Below are 16,100 nucleotides of genomic sequence, written 5' to 3' on the forward strand. Positions count from 1 at the left end.
ACAGTCTCTTAGACCCTATATCTAATCTTACCACAAGGCAGGCTGAGATACAGGACCCCAGCAGACCGTAACGTTACACTTACCTCCTCTTCGGCTCCGGGTGCATCGAATGTCCCTACACCATCTAGTGTCGTGACGTCATCCGCCGCGCACAGCAGCGTGACGTCATGACGCGAGAAGACGTCAGGACTTCCGCTGTGCTCGGGAAGGAAGATGGGTAAATATGTGTCGTTACTTAACTTTTCCAGATGTGGTGCGGGCAGCTGCGACCTGGTCACAATTGCGACCGCTGCGACCTGAATGTGGTAGTCACTGGGGATCCAGGGCTTGGGCCCTTAAGGCCCGCTGCTAGCGACTCCCCTGTAAAGGTGCCCCCTTTCATGGATTCATTTAATGTACAGCTATGATCTCTTGCTTTAGAAAAAAATTCAACGATCCACATAGCAAATAGGATTTGGACTTGAAGTGACCATTGAATTTTACAAAAGGATTTCCCTGTTGAAGTATTTTATTCTGGTCTTCGTTTGTTTGGATATATTGTAGTATTTGAGCAAAGGACTCAAGTGATTTAGATGGTTCATTTTGGATTATCAGGTGTTATGATCAGCAGGTTGTGGAGCCACTATGCTACTCCACCGGTTTGACTTCGGGCTAACACTAAGGGCGATACCTATGTAGGCCTCCGGTCTCCACCATTTAAGCCCCGTACAGGGATCTGGACTTCCGTGTGGGGAGACTCCCAGGTCGTTACCTCTTGAGGTGGTCCCGTTGTGAGTAGCGGCGGGCTCAGCGGGCCATAACGGTATAGCACACAGAGGAGAACAGGGACTGGCAGAGATAGTACCTTGGCAGATGGATGCGGATCACAGCACAGAGTTTGTAATAGGCAGGAAGTTTAAGGCTCGACACAGGTGGTTGTATACAGACTGGCAGTAGACAGCGGGATTCAGGCTGATGGCGGATAACAGGATGCAAACTGGTAGCAGGCAGCAGCCTGGCAGCAGATAGCTGGACACAGCGTATATCTGGACACAGACTGGTAGCGGATAGCTGGATACAGGCTGATAGCGGATAGAAGGTGTGGACTTGAATCAGGATGCAAACAGGAACTTTTCCAGGTCACAACTAGGTTGCACCAAAGTTGCTCACCAGGTGATTTGTGGAGGTGCCTTAAATCGTGCAGGAGCAAACAGGAATTGGTTGGTGGAGTTTTGAATTGCGCACGCTGGCCTTTTAAGAGGCGCCCGGAGCGTGCTTGTCCTAAGACAAGTCTGGCCGTGAGGAGAGGGAGGAAGAAGACACTGGCGGCCATGCTGGAGAGAAGGAGGGTAAGGGACCTGGCGGCGGGGACCACCAGCAGGAGTGGCACCCGCCGCTGGCTTTACAACAGGAAAAGATTTCTTCCCTCATTCAATATTGCAGACAGAACTTGAGCTATGGTCAAGTTACTCACTACAGTGGAAAATGGCATATTGATAAAAGATTGCGATGAAAAAAAGCACATTACGTGTTATATAGAGAATGGGCATGAAAGCGGAGGTAAAAGGAGATGATAGAAGGATTATGTTTCCTAGAAGACCGTTACATAACCTTTAGAAATGGGGAATCCATACATTTCATTTTGTGTCAAGTGTACTAAGTTGTGGTTGCCTTTTTAGAAGACCAACCTATATACTGCCTGTTTTCTTGTATCTGGAAAGTGCAATTTGAGTGGATAGAAAATATAAGAAATTAGTTTGTGTGTTCAGATACCTCTGCTTGTGTAACAGAATATTTAAAGTTGTGTTTTCTAGCTCAAAATCTGCAAATCCTTGGCCATATCCATCGTGAAACATGGTCCCCCCTGTCCACAACTACAGAAGCACTTTGAATACACCAGTGGGATAGGTTTAGCTTATAAGGAAGGAACCATGTACCACCTTTATTCTGCAGAGTTCTAATCGTAGGTGCTCCAGAAGTGATATTTTATGGGAAACACAAGTATTTACTAAACAGACCGTAGAGCAGATAGGTCCTCCTTAAGGCCCCATGCACACGAACGTGCTTCTGCGGCCGCAATTCCCCCAAAAATCCACGGGAGAATTGCGACCCCATTAATTTCTATGGGGCCATGCGCACAACCGTAGTTTTTACGGTCTGTGCATGGCCCGGGAGCCCGCACCGCAGAAAGAACGGACATGTCTTATTACGGCCGTCTTCTGCGATCCGGGCTCATTGAAAATAATGGCCACGGCCATGTGCATTGCCCGCGATTTGCGGGCGGCTTGCGGCTGACCGTCCGCTGCCGGCCGACCCGAAAATCACGGCCGTGCACATGGCTACGGTCATGTGCATGAGGCTTTAAGAGACCACTTTTATAAAAAAGGATATAGGAGAATCGGAGAGGGCTCAAAGGCAGGCAACTGGATATTAAATGAAATCGGAGGTGTCTCTTGCAATGAGAGGCTAGAAAAATCGGGCTTATTCAAAGAAAACAGGCACCCTAGAGGTGATCTCATTTACATGTATCTTTGTGGTCAATACAAAAAAAACTAGCACATGATTTATCCATTTCAAGAACTGTAAAAAGTAACGGCACGTTCATTAGCCGTGAAAGAAAGACGTTTCAGACATCAATATAGGAAAGGGTTCTTTACAGTTACAGTAGTCAAACTATAAAATGCCCTACCCTAAGAGGTAGTGATGGCAGATACTGTGTCCGCTTTTAAAGGAGGGCTAGATGTTTATTTACTGATGAATGGCATTGAGGGTTATAAATATTTTAGCAATGAGTAATGTATAATTGATCTAGGAAAGGTTGAACTTGGACATTTGTCTTTCTTCAAGTAACTCCGAGGGCAAGGTGGATATTTTGAGGTGACCCTCTATTTTTGTAGTTAGCCCTAAGTAAATGTCAGATTATAAAGTAAAAAAAAAACTATAGTGTCTGTTTCTTTTCTCTGTTCATGGGGCTCTGGGAGAATTCAGACAAAAAAAATTTGGAGACTCGGTGGACCATTATGTCTTCTAAAGAACCCAAGAATATTTACTCATCTGAAAAGTTTAATTTCTCTTTCTTTTAGGTTTTACACATTCGTACAACCCAGTGTCTGTTTGTGATTTATTTTTTCTGGTCTTTGGCACTTACGTGTTTGTGAACTCATCATATCTTGTGCTCTCTCACAGCAGTTCTGGTTGCATCATTGGCCACTGAGGGAAAAGGGATGATTTGCATGGCACTGCCCACTCTGAGTTATATAAATCCCTTCTGTTCGAAGAAAGCAATAGTGCATGTTATAGAAATGCTCTAAAATTGTAGAAATACTTCTAATAAAGAGACAAAAAACATTGTAAAGTATTAATGTACTCATGCAAACCTGGTGAAAATATGATGATGCTAACGAAAATATTTTATATGGAGGATAAATTGGTGTTAATTGGATTGTAATTGTCTTTATAATGTACGGTTTAATATAATTTGTAGACGCATAGCCCTGAACAGTCTCTCCTCTGTGTGCCTTGTCTCACAGTGTAGTAGTTAAGATATCCATGTCTTCTCTGCAGGGAAGGAGAGAGCGAGGGGAAAAATAGAGCTTTAATACACTTGAATAACCCCTTCGCTGCGAATGAGACTGAAAGCTTTGTTATGTTGGATCCTGTTCAGATCTGGAAGAGCAGAGGACGAAGAGTGTGTGTATGTGTGTGTGGTTGGGGGGGGGGGGGGCAAAAAGTGAGAGAGAAGGAAGGCTGGTGCCAAGATAGCCGCACCCTTTGACAACCTGGGTCCATGCCACACATTCTGCTATTAGCGTTCTGTCTAGAGGTCACATTCAGATGAGATGAGCCTGCAGGTCAGACAAGAGAGCGATTAACACTCATTTTGTGACTCCTACACATAGCAACAGTATCAGTCCCCCAGCTGGCAGAAGCTGCGCATCTGCAGTGCTGTTATCTCCTCGATTGGTGGCCTTTTTCCTCCACTATACATAGATTTTCTTTGGCAGCAACGAATACAGAGACTTAAAACTGCATTATCCCCCATCCTGGCAAGCTGCAGCGGGAGGCAGGTAAGTGGAAGGAAGCTCATCGAATGAAGTGCACAAAAGTTGGGTTTCTGCAACTTGCAATAGTCCAGGAGTGAATGTATTTGACAGATGGAAATCATGCTGCGTGAATTGGTGTAAAAAGGGTCGACTGTTATTTAAAGGGCTTTTAAAAGTGGAGTCTACAGAAGAGCGATTTTGGCTAGAAAAATGATTTCTGTTGAAGTGTGCCATGAGTAATATGAAAGGAAGCAAAGCGTTTAAAGCCTTTAGGAGGTGGATAGGGGGGAGATGCAGAGACTGAGAATTCTTTGGACGGTTGTCGTAGAGATGTAAAATATGAAGGAAGAGACTTTTACACAGAAAAAGCTAAAGAGGAGGAGGGAGCGAGGAGAATCGGCAGAGAGAAAAGCAGATTAAAAGCCCCCAGAGGACGGAACATGTGTTCCTGACAACTTCTGGGCGTCCATCAGAAGGATTCAATGACAGTGACCTGGTTTAACATCCCACTCGCTGGTGGATGCTTACTTCAATCTGTCTCAGTGGGAAGTCTACATTACAGTGAAGGAAAAAGTAGGCCGTCCTTTTAAATGTTCTTGTCAACAGTCTGGGGCGGCCACAGTCCATAATATAGGGAGACTTTCACCTGCGTCTGAGGAAACTGCACAATGTAGTTGTAGACTTTTAGTTCATCATTGATCAGGCCGAAATCACGAATGATTGCACCGTATAAGGCGATGGATATAGTCGCAGAGCGGAGATGTGACTTGGAAGATATTTTATAAAACTTTGCCGTTAATACTAATAAAATGCAAGTTGTCATCAAAGAAGGGAGGGTTGTCTTATGCCAGACAGGGCATTGAGATATCTGAGTTTAAGTATAAAAGTGCCGTGGTTTAAAGAAGTTCATTTTATAGATCGTTTTAACTGGTTTGTATCTCAAAATGTTGAGAAAAGAAACCACATTTTACTTTATGGTCATAGAAAGACAGGGGACGCCCTTCTCTTCATTGGGAATGATTTTTATGTTTTGTGGAAATGAAAGTCTATTTATTAATAAAAGTAAAATTCTGTCCGATTGGCCGAAATAGTTGTTGTTTTTATGTTGTAAATGTAGCATGTCCTTGGGAAGGTAAAAATTGATGCTGTTTTCTAAAAATATGTTTATGCCGATCGTGTTTCTTTGGCAACTAGATGAGTGGCCTGCGTATTCAAGCACAGTTCCAGGTAAAATGCAGGTTTTTGTTTTCTAGCTTTTCAACCATCTCTGATTTATTGTATATTTTTTTTTATATATACAATTTCTCAGTTTTACGTTTCTGTATTTTATTAGGCAGTTTTTGTGTAATTAGAAGATAGTTAGATCTGGAGATGTAAAGAATAAAATTACCTTTGCTTAGCTGTTTGCCGTTTCCAGTTATGACCTTCCACGTTTGTGTTACGTTTCTGCAGACGTGTAATATCATTGCTTTAGGACCAAAAATAAAAGGGTCATTTACTCAAGGGTAGGTTTAATACAGAAGTGAACGCAGACCGCAAACACAGACTTGAATAATAAGACCTAAGGGCGTGATTTCACTTAATCTCCAAATATCAGAACTTTGTGGTGGTGTCATGGTGGCCTCCACCCCTCCATGCAACCATTTCTTAATATAAATGAATGGGCTTATTTTAAGTATATTAAAGTTCCTAATAGGTTTTTATTTCTAATGTGATTCTATGGTTAGGGGATAATGAAAAGTTACATTTCCATATAATTTCAAATCATTCAAATAAATATGGTATAGTTGTTTTTTTGTTTTTTACAATGGTGTAAATGAACAATCTTATTATTTTTACAAATAGTTATGCATACAATTGTCCACCAACTTAAAGGGTGGTACATTTAAACCATGTTAATTTTCAATATTACAATCTTGCAGAAAGTAAATTAACAAAAGAGAAGAACTTTTGGGTCCGAAGAAGATAGTCCATTACCATTTTTATAGGCAATTAATAGTGTTCAGGTTGCGGTAAGGTAGGGATTTATAGAATATCATCATTGAAATATATAATGCATGTATGAGGCGTTACGAAGATTAAAACAATCCACCAAGACATTTGGAGTGTTTGTGGGGGATGGGGGCTGAGATATAGCAAATGTTGTGTACCTTTTAAAATACGAAACCAGTGGGGACCATTTTTTGGTTTCTTTGTGTTCTTGTAGGGTTTTTTTTTGTTTTATGATGAAGGGCAATTTTCTCAGTAAAAATTGCAGCAAATATGGCTCTGTAGTAAAAAAATGCACCTGTGGAAAAAATCGTGCACATTTTTCATGATTCGCTTATCTCTACTTTCCTTTGTCAGAAATATCTGCCACTGTCCCATTCATCTGAATGGAGCTTGCAGAAATCCATGCACATACTACAGAAACCACGCCATCCAGATGTATGGAACAGATTTTCAGTCGCAGAGTTTCTTGCAACAAATCATGCTATTAATATTTTCACGTTATACTGCCCTGTACACAAATACTTGATCACTAGCTATGAATTGGGCTCTTTCCTATACACCACAGTGAGATATTACCAATAAGCCTGAGGTGGTGGAAATGTAAAGCTTACCTATATTTATCTTTTAAATTACTGGTCGTGTTTTAGTGTTCTTAATACAGTATATATTTATTTTTATAAGCATAAGATGGTAAGGTGTGAAATCCATAACCCACATTTCTGTGGGGGGGGGACGGGACTATTTATTTACTTTTTTTGCTATGGGGCCCCTTTGCGTTATGTGCACCTCCTGAGGCTTCTAATATGTAAGATCAGACGTCAATCGAGACATTTTTTGGAATGGCTATGTTCTCATTGATGCTATTAGTGGTGTAAATATAAATCAAACTGGTAGTAGGCTTGATATTGGCCATGGTTCTATGCAGCAGGTATGACTGGAACACTTTCTTTGTCATTGTTTTAGGTCATATTCTGCACATATGTCAAATCTTTACTTCATTTTATATGTTTAGAACCTTTGTTCAGTTGCTTGAGCTCCGGCACCACTTCCTTCACATAGATGTATAATCTATAGGCTCATTTACACAAAGGTTTTCTTATAGTGTCCTCTAGCTGGATTACAATTGAAAATGAGTGAATAACTGGATCAATGTAGCAATTTCTTTCATGGATGGATTTGAAATACAGAATATAGTTGGGGTTAGGCCATGTCCTCGTGATAACCTCCATCATTGCTTTCCATGTGACAACCATGTGTGTCAGAAATCGCAGCTCTCTCTTGAATATCGATGTAGGATGATATAACTACTGCTTTGTGTACATTACTAGTTTCAGAGGTCAACTGAGGACAATGGGGAGTATGGTCTTTTAAGATTTAAATTTGCAATCGCGGATTGTTAAATTACGTACGTTCTTCAGATAATCCGCCTACAACATATGGTGATCTGGTAATCAGTTATTTTGTTGAAATTGTTTTTAGCAATCGAAAGGGAGATCTTCAAGCTGGGGTTTCAGATTTCTACTTTTCTTACAAGCGCACAACCTCCCTGGGTGAAATGTGAAGATCCTCCCCTTTGTGTGTTGTGTACTTGTGAATAAAGCATGGGGATTAGTGATGAGAGATGGCGGCGTTTGATTTCCACAAGGCATGTGTGTTTAGAGAGAAACACGGTAACTGGCTGAAGGTAAGGAAATAAGGCACAACTCAGAATGTAGCAGGACAGTGGGCGTTTTTTTTCCAGTGGAATTTTTTCTTTACAACACAGCGTTTTGAATTTTTAGGATTTTTTTGTTGCGCTTTTTTGTTTTTAAAGCATTTTCCCAATAGCATGAAACAGGTTAAAGTTTTTAGGATGATGAAACAGAATATAACTTGCATGACTAGACAATCACACAAATAGTGTATATTTTGCATTGTTGTGGCTTCATATGCCACTGTTTGTTTGTAAGATGTCCATGGGCAAAGTCTGTATACAAAAAGATTGTACTTGGTATCCCAATTGATCGGTTACTGTGTACATTTTGTACAATGGTACTGTACTTTGTACAGTTGTACAGCTGGTCGGACCACATTCACTTTAAGGTCTCATGCACCCGAGCATATTATCCATCTGTACAACTTCCAATTTATATAGGTCCTTACTACGGCAGCCATAGACTTCTATGGGGTGCTACTGTGCCTCTATATGTCTCTGATAAACAGGGATTCTTTCTGTCAGATTCCGTAGCATTCTCCATCGGTAGGCGAGTACATGAGGCCTAAAATTGCTGGTATGCAGTTATTTGGCTGGCAGGTATCTCTTCTAAGTTCCCCATTAACATGCATGTTGTAAAGTGGGCATGTAATGTCTAAGGAGGGAATACTAGCAAGCCAAACACCTCTGGTGTTGCAGGAAGAGCAAAAGAGGACTAGCAAAGGAAAATCCTACCTTCTCTTACCAAAGAATGGAAGGCCAGTAGGAAAAGAAGATATGAAGTGACATGCAGCTTATAAGATGTCATAGATGTTTCAGGGAAGACATATCTGTTTGGCCCCAAACTCCATATATGATACCAATGGGCTATAAACACCATAAAAGAAAAATCCTTGTGTGGATGTGTGCTTGTAGGATTGTTCGAAGAAGAATCTAGCAAATCTAATTAACAGGAAAGTTTTCCGGTAATTGTCTTTACACTGTTTATTCTTAGCCAGTTTAGTAGTTATTCTATTAGTCAAGGGCTACATGGTCACATTCGATCCCGAAACCATGGTAAAATCCCGGGGTGACCACAGGTGACCTTGTGACCAGTAAAAAAATACAACTCTCAAGACGTTTTGTGACGATAACAAGGTTAGGTCACTGGCTACCTTGTTTCCTATATGGAAACGTTGTGGTAATTACTTGATTGTATAGCGACTTGCACATGACTAAATGTCATCTTGTAGCCCTTATTTTAAACTTGTACTATATTAGCATGTGTGGACTATACTATACTGTAGACACAAAATTGGATATAGCAGGTTGTGATCCCACTCTGAGGTATGTAAACATATACTTGGTCCCACCAGTACTTTATCTCGATCTTTTCATACCACAATCCGGCAAAGTTCTGGATTACTCATTATTGAGCTCCACTTTAAACTTTTGTGTAATGATATTTTTCTACAAATGTAATAGTGGTCAGTAGAGACAAATTCTCAAGCTTTTAAATGTGTTGCATCAATTAGTAAGTTTATTTGTATTTTTCCATTTACAAACATACATAGATAATCAGCCTAAATTATTGATTTCCATTGTTTTGACCCCAAAAGTTTATTTTAATGGACCCTTACAAACCTCAAATCTTGGTAAAACTTGAAAAATGGAAATAATAAAAAGACATAAAATCGTGAATGATCTGAACATTTACTGACTTGACTTAGCAGCTTTGTGTATAGTCACTTAGTGCGACAGTCTCCTTGTCCTTTCTAAGCATTACAGAGTGTAGGATAAGACTGATGTCCATTAATAGTGTAGTTGTCAGTCTAAGACTAAACAATGAGGTTGTATGTACTTCGGCTTGATATCTCCATTAATGTTTGGCAGATTGTCATTGCGTAGTTCATGAAGCAACAGCGCTAGATTTGGCAGCAGACCTAAACAATAAACACTGTTGAAAGAGGCTACCTTGTGACCTTGAAAATCGGCCCCACTTAATCAGTGTAGCGTCCATGGCCGCGGACCTTCAGGATTACTCACCTCCTGACGACCACAGCCATGGATCTGTGACTTCCGCTCAATTCTGCCTTAAAGGGCCAGCGCACGCATATGAAAATAATCATTAATTAGCCTTGTTCATCCTGGACTATAAGAAGGGCCCTGCCCCTTTTACTCCTTGCCTGAGCGTTGTTGTGTTTACCCATGTTAGACTTAGCAAATGGTCCCTTAGTGTTATCCTGTTCCCGTTGTCCCCATGCCCTGATACCTGTATCCCGTGCTACATTTGTTCCTGTACCTTAGACTGTTGGAGTCGTGTTGTGCCACCTGTCACATCTGCTCATATACACCACGCCTCGTGTCTGCAAGTTCATCTGTGCCGAGCCTCCATTACTGTCTGGACTATCAAAGGTACTCTTGTACTAGGACTGTTGTTTGGCCAGCTGCTACTCCGCTACGGCGGTGCGGCCTAGTGGGTCCACATACCCACGGATCGTGACAATCAGTATATACATTAGGGGAGAATGTCGTTTCACAATACTGTGACTACCCTGTGAGAAACACATAGGCTTCATAGTAGCAGCCTCATTGTCTAAAGGTTCTTTTACACCGATTTGCTCCTTTCACAAGGAGCTAGTATGGGGACGAGCACAGGGAGATGTGCTGCCGACAACGATAACATTTGACAAATTTAAAACGATACGATCAGCTGTTGTACGAGCTCGTTCATCTGCTGATCGCTGCCTTGTTTACACAGGGCAATTATCGGCAACGAGTGTTCTTTAAAAGTTCGTTTGCCCAATAATTGGCCAGTGTAAAACGCTTGTCAGGCTTCTCCTGTCCTTGCACTAAGCCTGGTGGCTGATCCTAACCATCGAGATCTAAGTATTAGTAATTCAGGTGCACCCACTTACACTGAGATTTAAGCTTCTTAACCTAATAGAGTTGTTTGACTGATCTCATAAGCTGTTATTTCACTTGCTAGGTTTAAGACATGATGGCTCACATATACTAGGACTGGTGAACCTTACACCAGTTTTAGTAAAGGAGATAGTTGTAGTGATAGGCCACAAAGGCCTCTTAAAGGGGTTTTCCCATGAAAGACATTTATGACATATCCACAGGATATGTCATAAATGTCAGATATATGCGGATCCCACCTCTGGGACCCGCACCTATCTCTAGAACGGGGTCCCCTAATCCCCGTTCTAGCTTTTTTGTGCTCACGATGACTCCTGGCCACTTAATGATTACATGGTCGTGAGTAACTACTATTCATATACTGCAATACTTAAGTATTGCAGTATATTGTTCAAATCACTAGTTCAAGTCCCCTAGGACTGTTTTATTTTTATATAAAAAAAAATATTTCCCATTTATCCCTAAGGCTGGAATCACACGAGCACATTACGTCCGTAATGGACGGAACGTATTTCGGCCACTAATCCCGGACCGAACACACTGCAGGGAGCCGGGCTCCTAGCATCATAGTTATGTACGACGCTAGGAGTCCCTGCCTCGCTGCAGGACAACTGTCCCGTACTGTAATCATGTTTTCAGTACGGGACAGTTGTCCTGCAGCGAGGCAGGGACTCCTAGCATCGTACATAACTATGATGCTAGGAGCCCGGCTCCCTGCAGTGTTTGTCGGTCCGGGATTAGCGGCCGAAATACGTTCCATCCATTACGGACGTAACATGGTCGTGTGAATCCAGCCTTAAAGTAATAAACATAATTGGTATTGCTGTGTCAATAAGTCTGAACTATGACAATAACACACTCCCACATCGTGAACTCTATAAAGAAATAAAAGAAAAGACCCTAGAACTGCTGTTTTTTTGGTCACTTTACCAATAAAAACTATAGCTCGTCCCGCAAAAAAGTCCTTACACCACTCAATCGACGGAAAAATGTAAACGTTATAGTATAGGTCTGGCAAAAGAAAACAAATTTTATTTTTATTAATTTTAGTTTTTTTCTTTGTAAAAGTAGTAAAACCTAAATTTAATAAAAATGTGGTATTGTCGTAATCATTTTGATGCGCAGAATATAGTTAACACTGGAGGAATCGCTGTGTTTTTCCCATTCTACCCCACAAATAATTTTTTCCAAGTCTCTGAGTACATTATGTGGTATAAGAAATACGGTGACATGAAAAACAACAACTTTTTTCACAAAAAAAAAACAGTCTCTCATACAGCTATATTGACCATTAAATAAAAAAGTTATGGCTTTTGGAAGGTGTGAAGGCAAAAACAAAAATGAAAAATGACTGCAGCAGCAAGGGGTTAATAATATCTGCAGATATATACAGTCAAAATAATGAATAAACGATTGAACTATTCATTCCAAGAACTGTTTTATATACGATAGATTCGATAAGAAAAAAGTATGGAGTTAACGGCTATGTAAACCTTTGAACGCTTTGTTTCATTTAATAAAAAATGCATTATGGTGCTTTAATCAACTTTTATAATGGTTTTTATAGAAAAAAATAAAATAAAAATTTTGACATACAGCTCCTATGTATGCTGGACATATAGGAGCTGTATCTTGCGCTAAAACCCGAATCCGTCAGTTCAGCAAGACTGGCGGCTTCGGTGACCGCGGGTCCTACGTGTCTCTGACACTTCAAAATCCACCTGTTATCTATCAAATCGAAGTTATAGACCCGCTAACAGGTGTATCTTGCATGTCAGAGAAACGCAGGACCTGCCGTCACCGAAGCAGTCAGTCCTGATGACCTGACGGATTTGGGTTTGAGCGCAAGATACAGCTTGTATCGATCTAGGATACATAGACGCTGTATCTTAAAAAGTAAAAAATTTTTTTAATAAGACACAATTAAAAAAGTCGCTTAAAACACTGTGATTGATTGTTAAATTAAAAAAAACAAAAACTTTAATGTTTACATAGCCTTTAAATTTATTCGGCTTGTTTAGTCACTGCAAGTAACTTCTTCCCTACGGATCCTATCGCATAGGAGGGCTATGTTTTGTAAGAGGTTGAACTTGGTGGGCGTTTGATTATATAACTGGCTTTATAGATGGCACTCCTTTTTTTTTTTTTTTCTTCCTTCCTTGTCCTGGAATTGCCATTTTCAATTGATATTAAAGGGCTTTTCCCATGATTTAAATCCTATTTCATAATATCAGAAATCAAAGTAAAAAAGTAAAACTTTAATAAACTGTATAGTGATGAATAATATATTGGTTCCAAGGCCCACCATTACAGCAGATCACATCATCTTATGACCGACCATTCTGGTCCCAGCACCAGTTTATTCTCTATGCACACTGTCATTGGTGTTGACTGGGCTATGACCTGCAGTCTTAATGAAGATAAAACTGCATGCTCCACTTTTTTTTGGACACACACCGTGGTCCTCTCCGCTTATCACAAGCACTGTTTTGGAAGAAGGCGCCCATGTTTTTCTAATGCTGTACAACCCCTTTAATTATCAAACATATAATGTCTCATACATCTTCTGGCTAAATATGGAGCTCTCCTCTCTCCTCTTATTTTTGCTGATGCGTTATAAACTTAGAATCCAATTTTGGGGTTCTGTACTTGTAGAATATATACTGAAGTAAGCTGCTACTAGAGCTTCTATGTTGTGGGTGATGTTAACCCTCTGCCCTTTTGATGCCAAATTATTTACCGATCATTAGACTCACTCTCCCTACCATTTACTGACTTTGCTCAAGGGAAGGCGTCAACACAGGCAAGCAAAAAACAATATTGTTGTTTCCATAAACTATACAGATTTTTTTCTGTAAGTTTAGATACTTGTCAATCTCCAAGAATCAGAATGTGCTGACGTTTTGTAGCTGTATCACGGGGTTGCTCTGTGCTCTCTGATCTTTTAGCATCAGCGCCTTTATGGGGTGCAAACTTCTTTATGTGGGTCCCTTTTTTGGCCATCGCAGATGCACAAGAGATGTGAAAATTAAAGGCTATGTAAACCTTTGAACACTGTTTTATTTACAAAATAAAAATAAAATTATGCTGTTATAAGCAGCTTTTTAAGGCTACGTTCAGACAGAGTTTTTTGCAGGCGGAATTTCTGCCTCAAAATTCCGTTTGGAAGTTTGAGGCAGATTTTCCTCTCCCTGCATACCGATTTTCGCTGCGTTTTTGCTGTGTTTTTCGCACACGGCCATTGAGAGCCGTGGGCATAAAACGCCGCGAAATACGCTTTCTCTGCCTCCCATTGAAGTCAATGGGAGGTCAGAGGCGAAAACGCCCGAAGATGGGGCATGTCGCTTCTTCCCTGCCTCCCATTGAAATCAACGGGAGGCATTTTCGGGCCATTTTTGAGGAGTTTTTTGGCGCGGTTTCCGCGTCAAAAACAAACTCCGTGTGAACAGAGCCTTATAGTTTTTTGTTTTTTTTAAATGAAAAATAGTTTTTTTTACTTTTTGGGATACAGCTTCTATGTATCCTGGATATATAAAAGCTGTACCTTGCGCTCAAACCCGAATCTGTCAGGTCCTGTTTTTGAGTGCAGATACAGGTGGATTGAGCGCAAGATACAGCGTCTATGTATCCAGGATACATTGAAGCTGTATCTCAAAAAGTAACAACATTTTTTAATAAAAAATAAAAATGAAGTTGCGTAGAACACCATAATACATTGTTTTAGTAAAAAAAAAAAAAGCGCTCAAAGGTTTACATAACCTTTATAGCTGCTGTTGGGAAAAAAGTAAACACAACGTTATGTTGAAGTAATGAAAAGAAGCCAAGTGTGAGGGGTTAATAGCGCCTGATCTGTGTCCTACATTTACCCTGAACTTGTCAGGCTGGTGACTGATGGAGCTGCTACTCCAGTGACACAGGGTTAGCGTTCACTCTCCATATCAGCAGGCTTCCTTCCAAGGTCTGGGATTTAACAATGACGTAGTAATCCTTCATTTCACACTGTTTTGTCCTTTTCAATGATTAACTGTACAATTCTCTGTTTCTTTCTTTTCCTCAGGTTTGTTTGAATATGGCCGTAATTGGTCTGCCATTGCGAGAATGGTGGGCTCCAAAACAGTGTCCCAGTGCAAGAACTTTTACTTCAACTACAAGAAGAGGCAGAACTTAGACAGCATCCTACAGCAGCACAAACTGAAGATGGTAAGGATCTGTGGTGATATTTTAGGTTTCCATCACAGTTTACAAGGCTAAGGATCCCTGTTGTCTTCCGTAACTAGTCGGTCCTCGAGCATTAAGCACTTTCTACCTAATGTGTCTTATGATTACGGTCTTCTACTTGCTGGAGACAGAAGATGACACTACACATTCCCAGAATGTCAGAAACATGGGGACCACTTCCTGACAGAATTTGTCCTAGTCCGGTTAATACCCCATATATATGAGTATTTACCACTGTACCTCCCAAAAACATCTGGGTATAACAAGTTGCTAACTTGTTCCGGCAGCAGACTAGTTAAATCTGTGCTTATAATGTAGACCATGTTTGTTCATCAGGGAGATGCTGGAACTGAGAAGGTGAAGGAGACCTTTACCATAGTAACCATTGTGCTCAGTCCGTGCATGGCTGTTTTCCCGGTCGGTTTCTCTTCAGGTTCCTTTTTAGGCAACAAGAAAGCAATTAAAATGCAAGTAGAGTCCATGTTTCCAACTCTTGTGATTTGGTTAAAGACCAAATAAATAAATGAAAAGCGGTTTTCTGATAAGGAGCCATGTCAGGGCATTCATTACCTTGTAACTGAATGGAATTACGCTCTGCATCTTGATGCCGTTTTCCAGTCCCTGAATAGAAGTATTTTAGATGCTTTTAGGCCAGTCTACAACATGTATATAAATAGCACACATCCGGAGCAGCCATTAACTCAGGCAAGTGATCCCAGTACAGGTGAACGGACGCTGAAAATTCAACTCCATTCATTTATTCGAAAGTTAAAGTAACAAAGTTTGTTTCATTACAGAAATTATATTTATTATTAAAAAGAGGATTTTAGATTGCTGTATTCTTTGTGCAAGGACCATTCACGGCGCTCAAGTTTTAGTCTCTTTCTTTCTTTAGACCAAGGCTCCACGGCCACATTTGGTCACACGTGAGTAGTAATAAAATCACCGCATTAACGGGTCCCCATTGTTCACCTATGGGAGAAAAGGTTATGTGACAATCCTATGAATTCTGACATGGTTGGATTTCTTTGTCACTGTAATGCCACAATTTTGCATTGTCGCTTGCGACCAAGAGCCCTAGCCTTGTCCACCTGCACTAAATTGCATATTGCCATAAATTGTCCTATTACTGGATAAATAGATCGTAGGTGGAATCTTTAGCTGACCATAGGCATTTGGTAAGTGTTCTGCTGACTGTTATCAGTCAAGAGTCCCTTATTAACATGGAATAGGCCAAACCGGTCTGGCAATAGTAGATTGTCAGCAGAACA

General features: G+C 40.7%; 1 protein-coding gene across 17 annotated transcripts in view; it reads left to right on the forward strand.

The window, feature by feature from the left end:
• The window catches only part of NCOR2 (nuclear receptor corepressor 2), a 429,457-nt gene that overhangs the window by 298,649 nt on the left and 114,708 nt on the right, over window positions 1-16,100 (forward strand). For all 17 annotated transcript variants that reach the window (XM_075833601.1, XM_075833585.1, XM_075833675.1 and 14 more), the window contains one exon: window positions 14,669-14,811. In XM_075833601.1, coding sequence (XP_075689716.1) covers window positions 14,669-14,811 — 143 coding nt within the window. The remainder of the gene's footprint in view (window positions 1-14,668; window positions 14,812-16,100) is intronic.

Source organism: Rhinoderma darwinii, chromosome 1, assembly GCF_050947455.1.
Source record: "Rhinoderma darwinii isolate aRhiDar2 chromosome 1, aRhiDar2.hap1, whole genome shotgun sequence".
Lineage (NCBI taxonomy): Eukaryota > Metazoa > Chordata > Amphibia > Anura > Rhinodermatidae > Rhinoderma > Rhinoderma darwinii.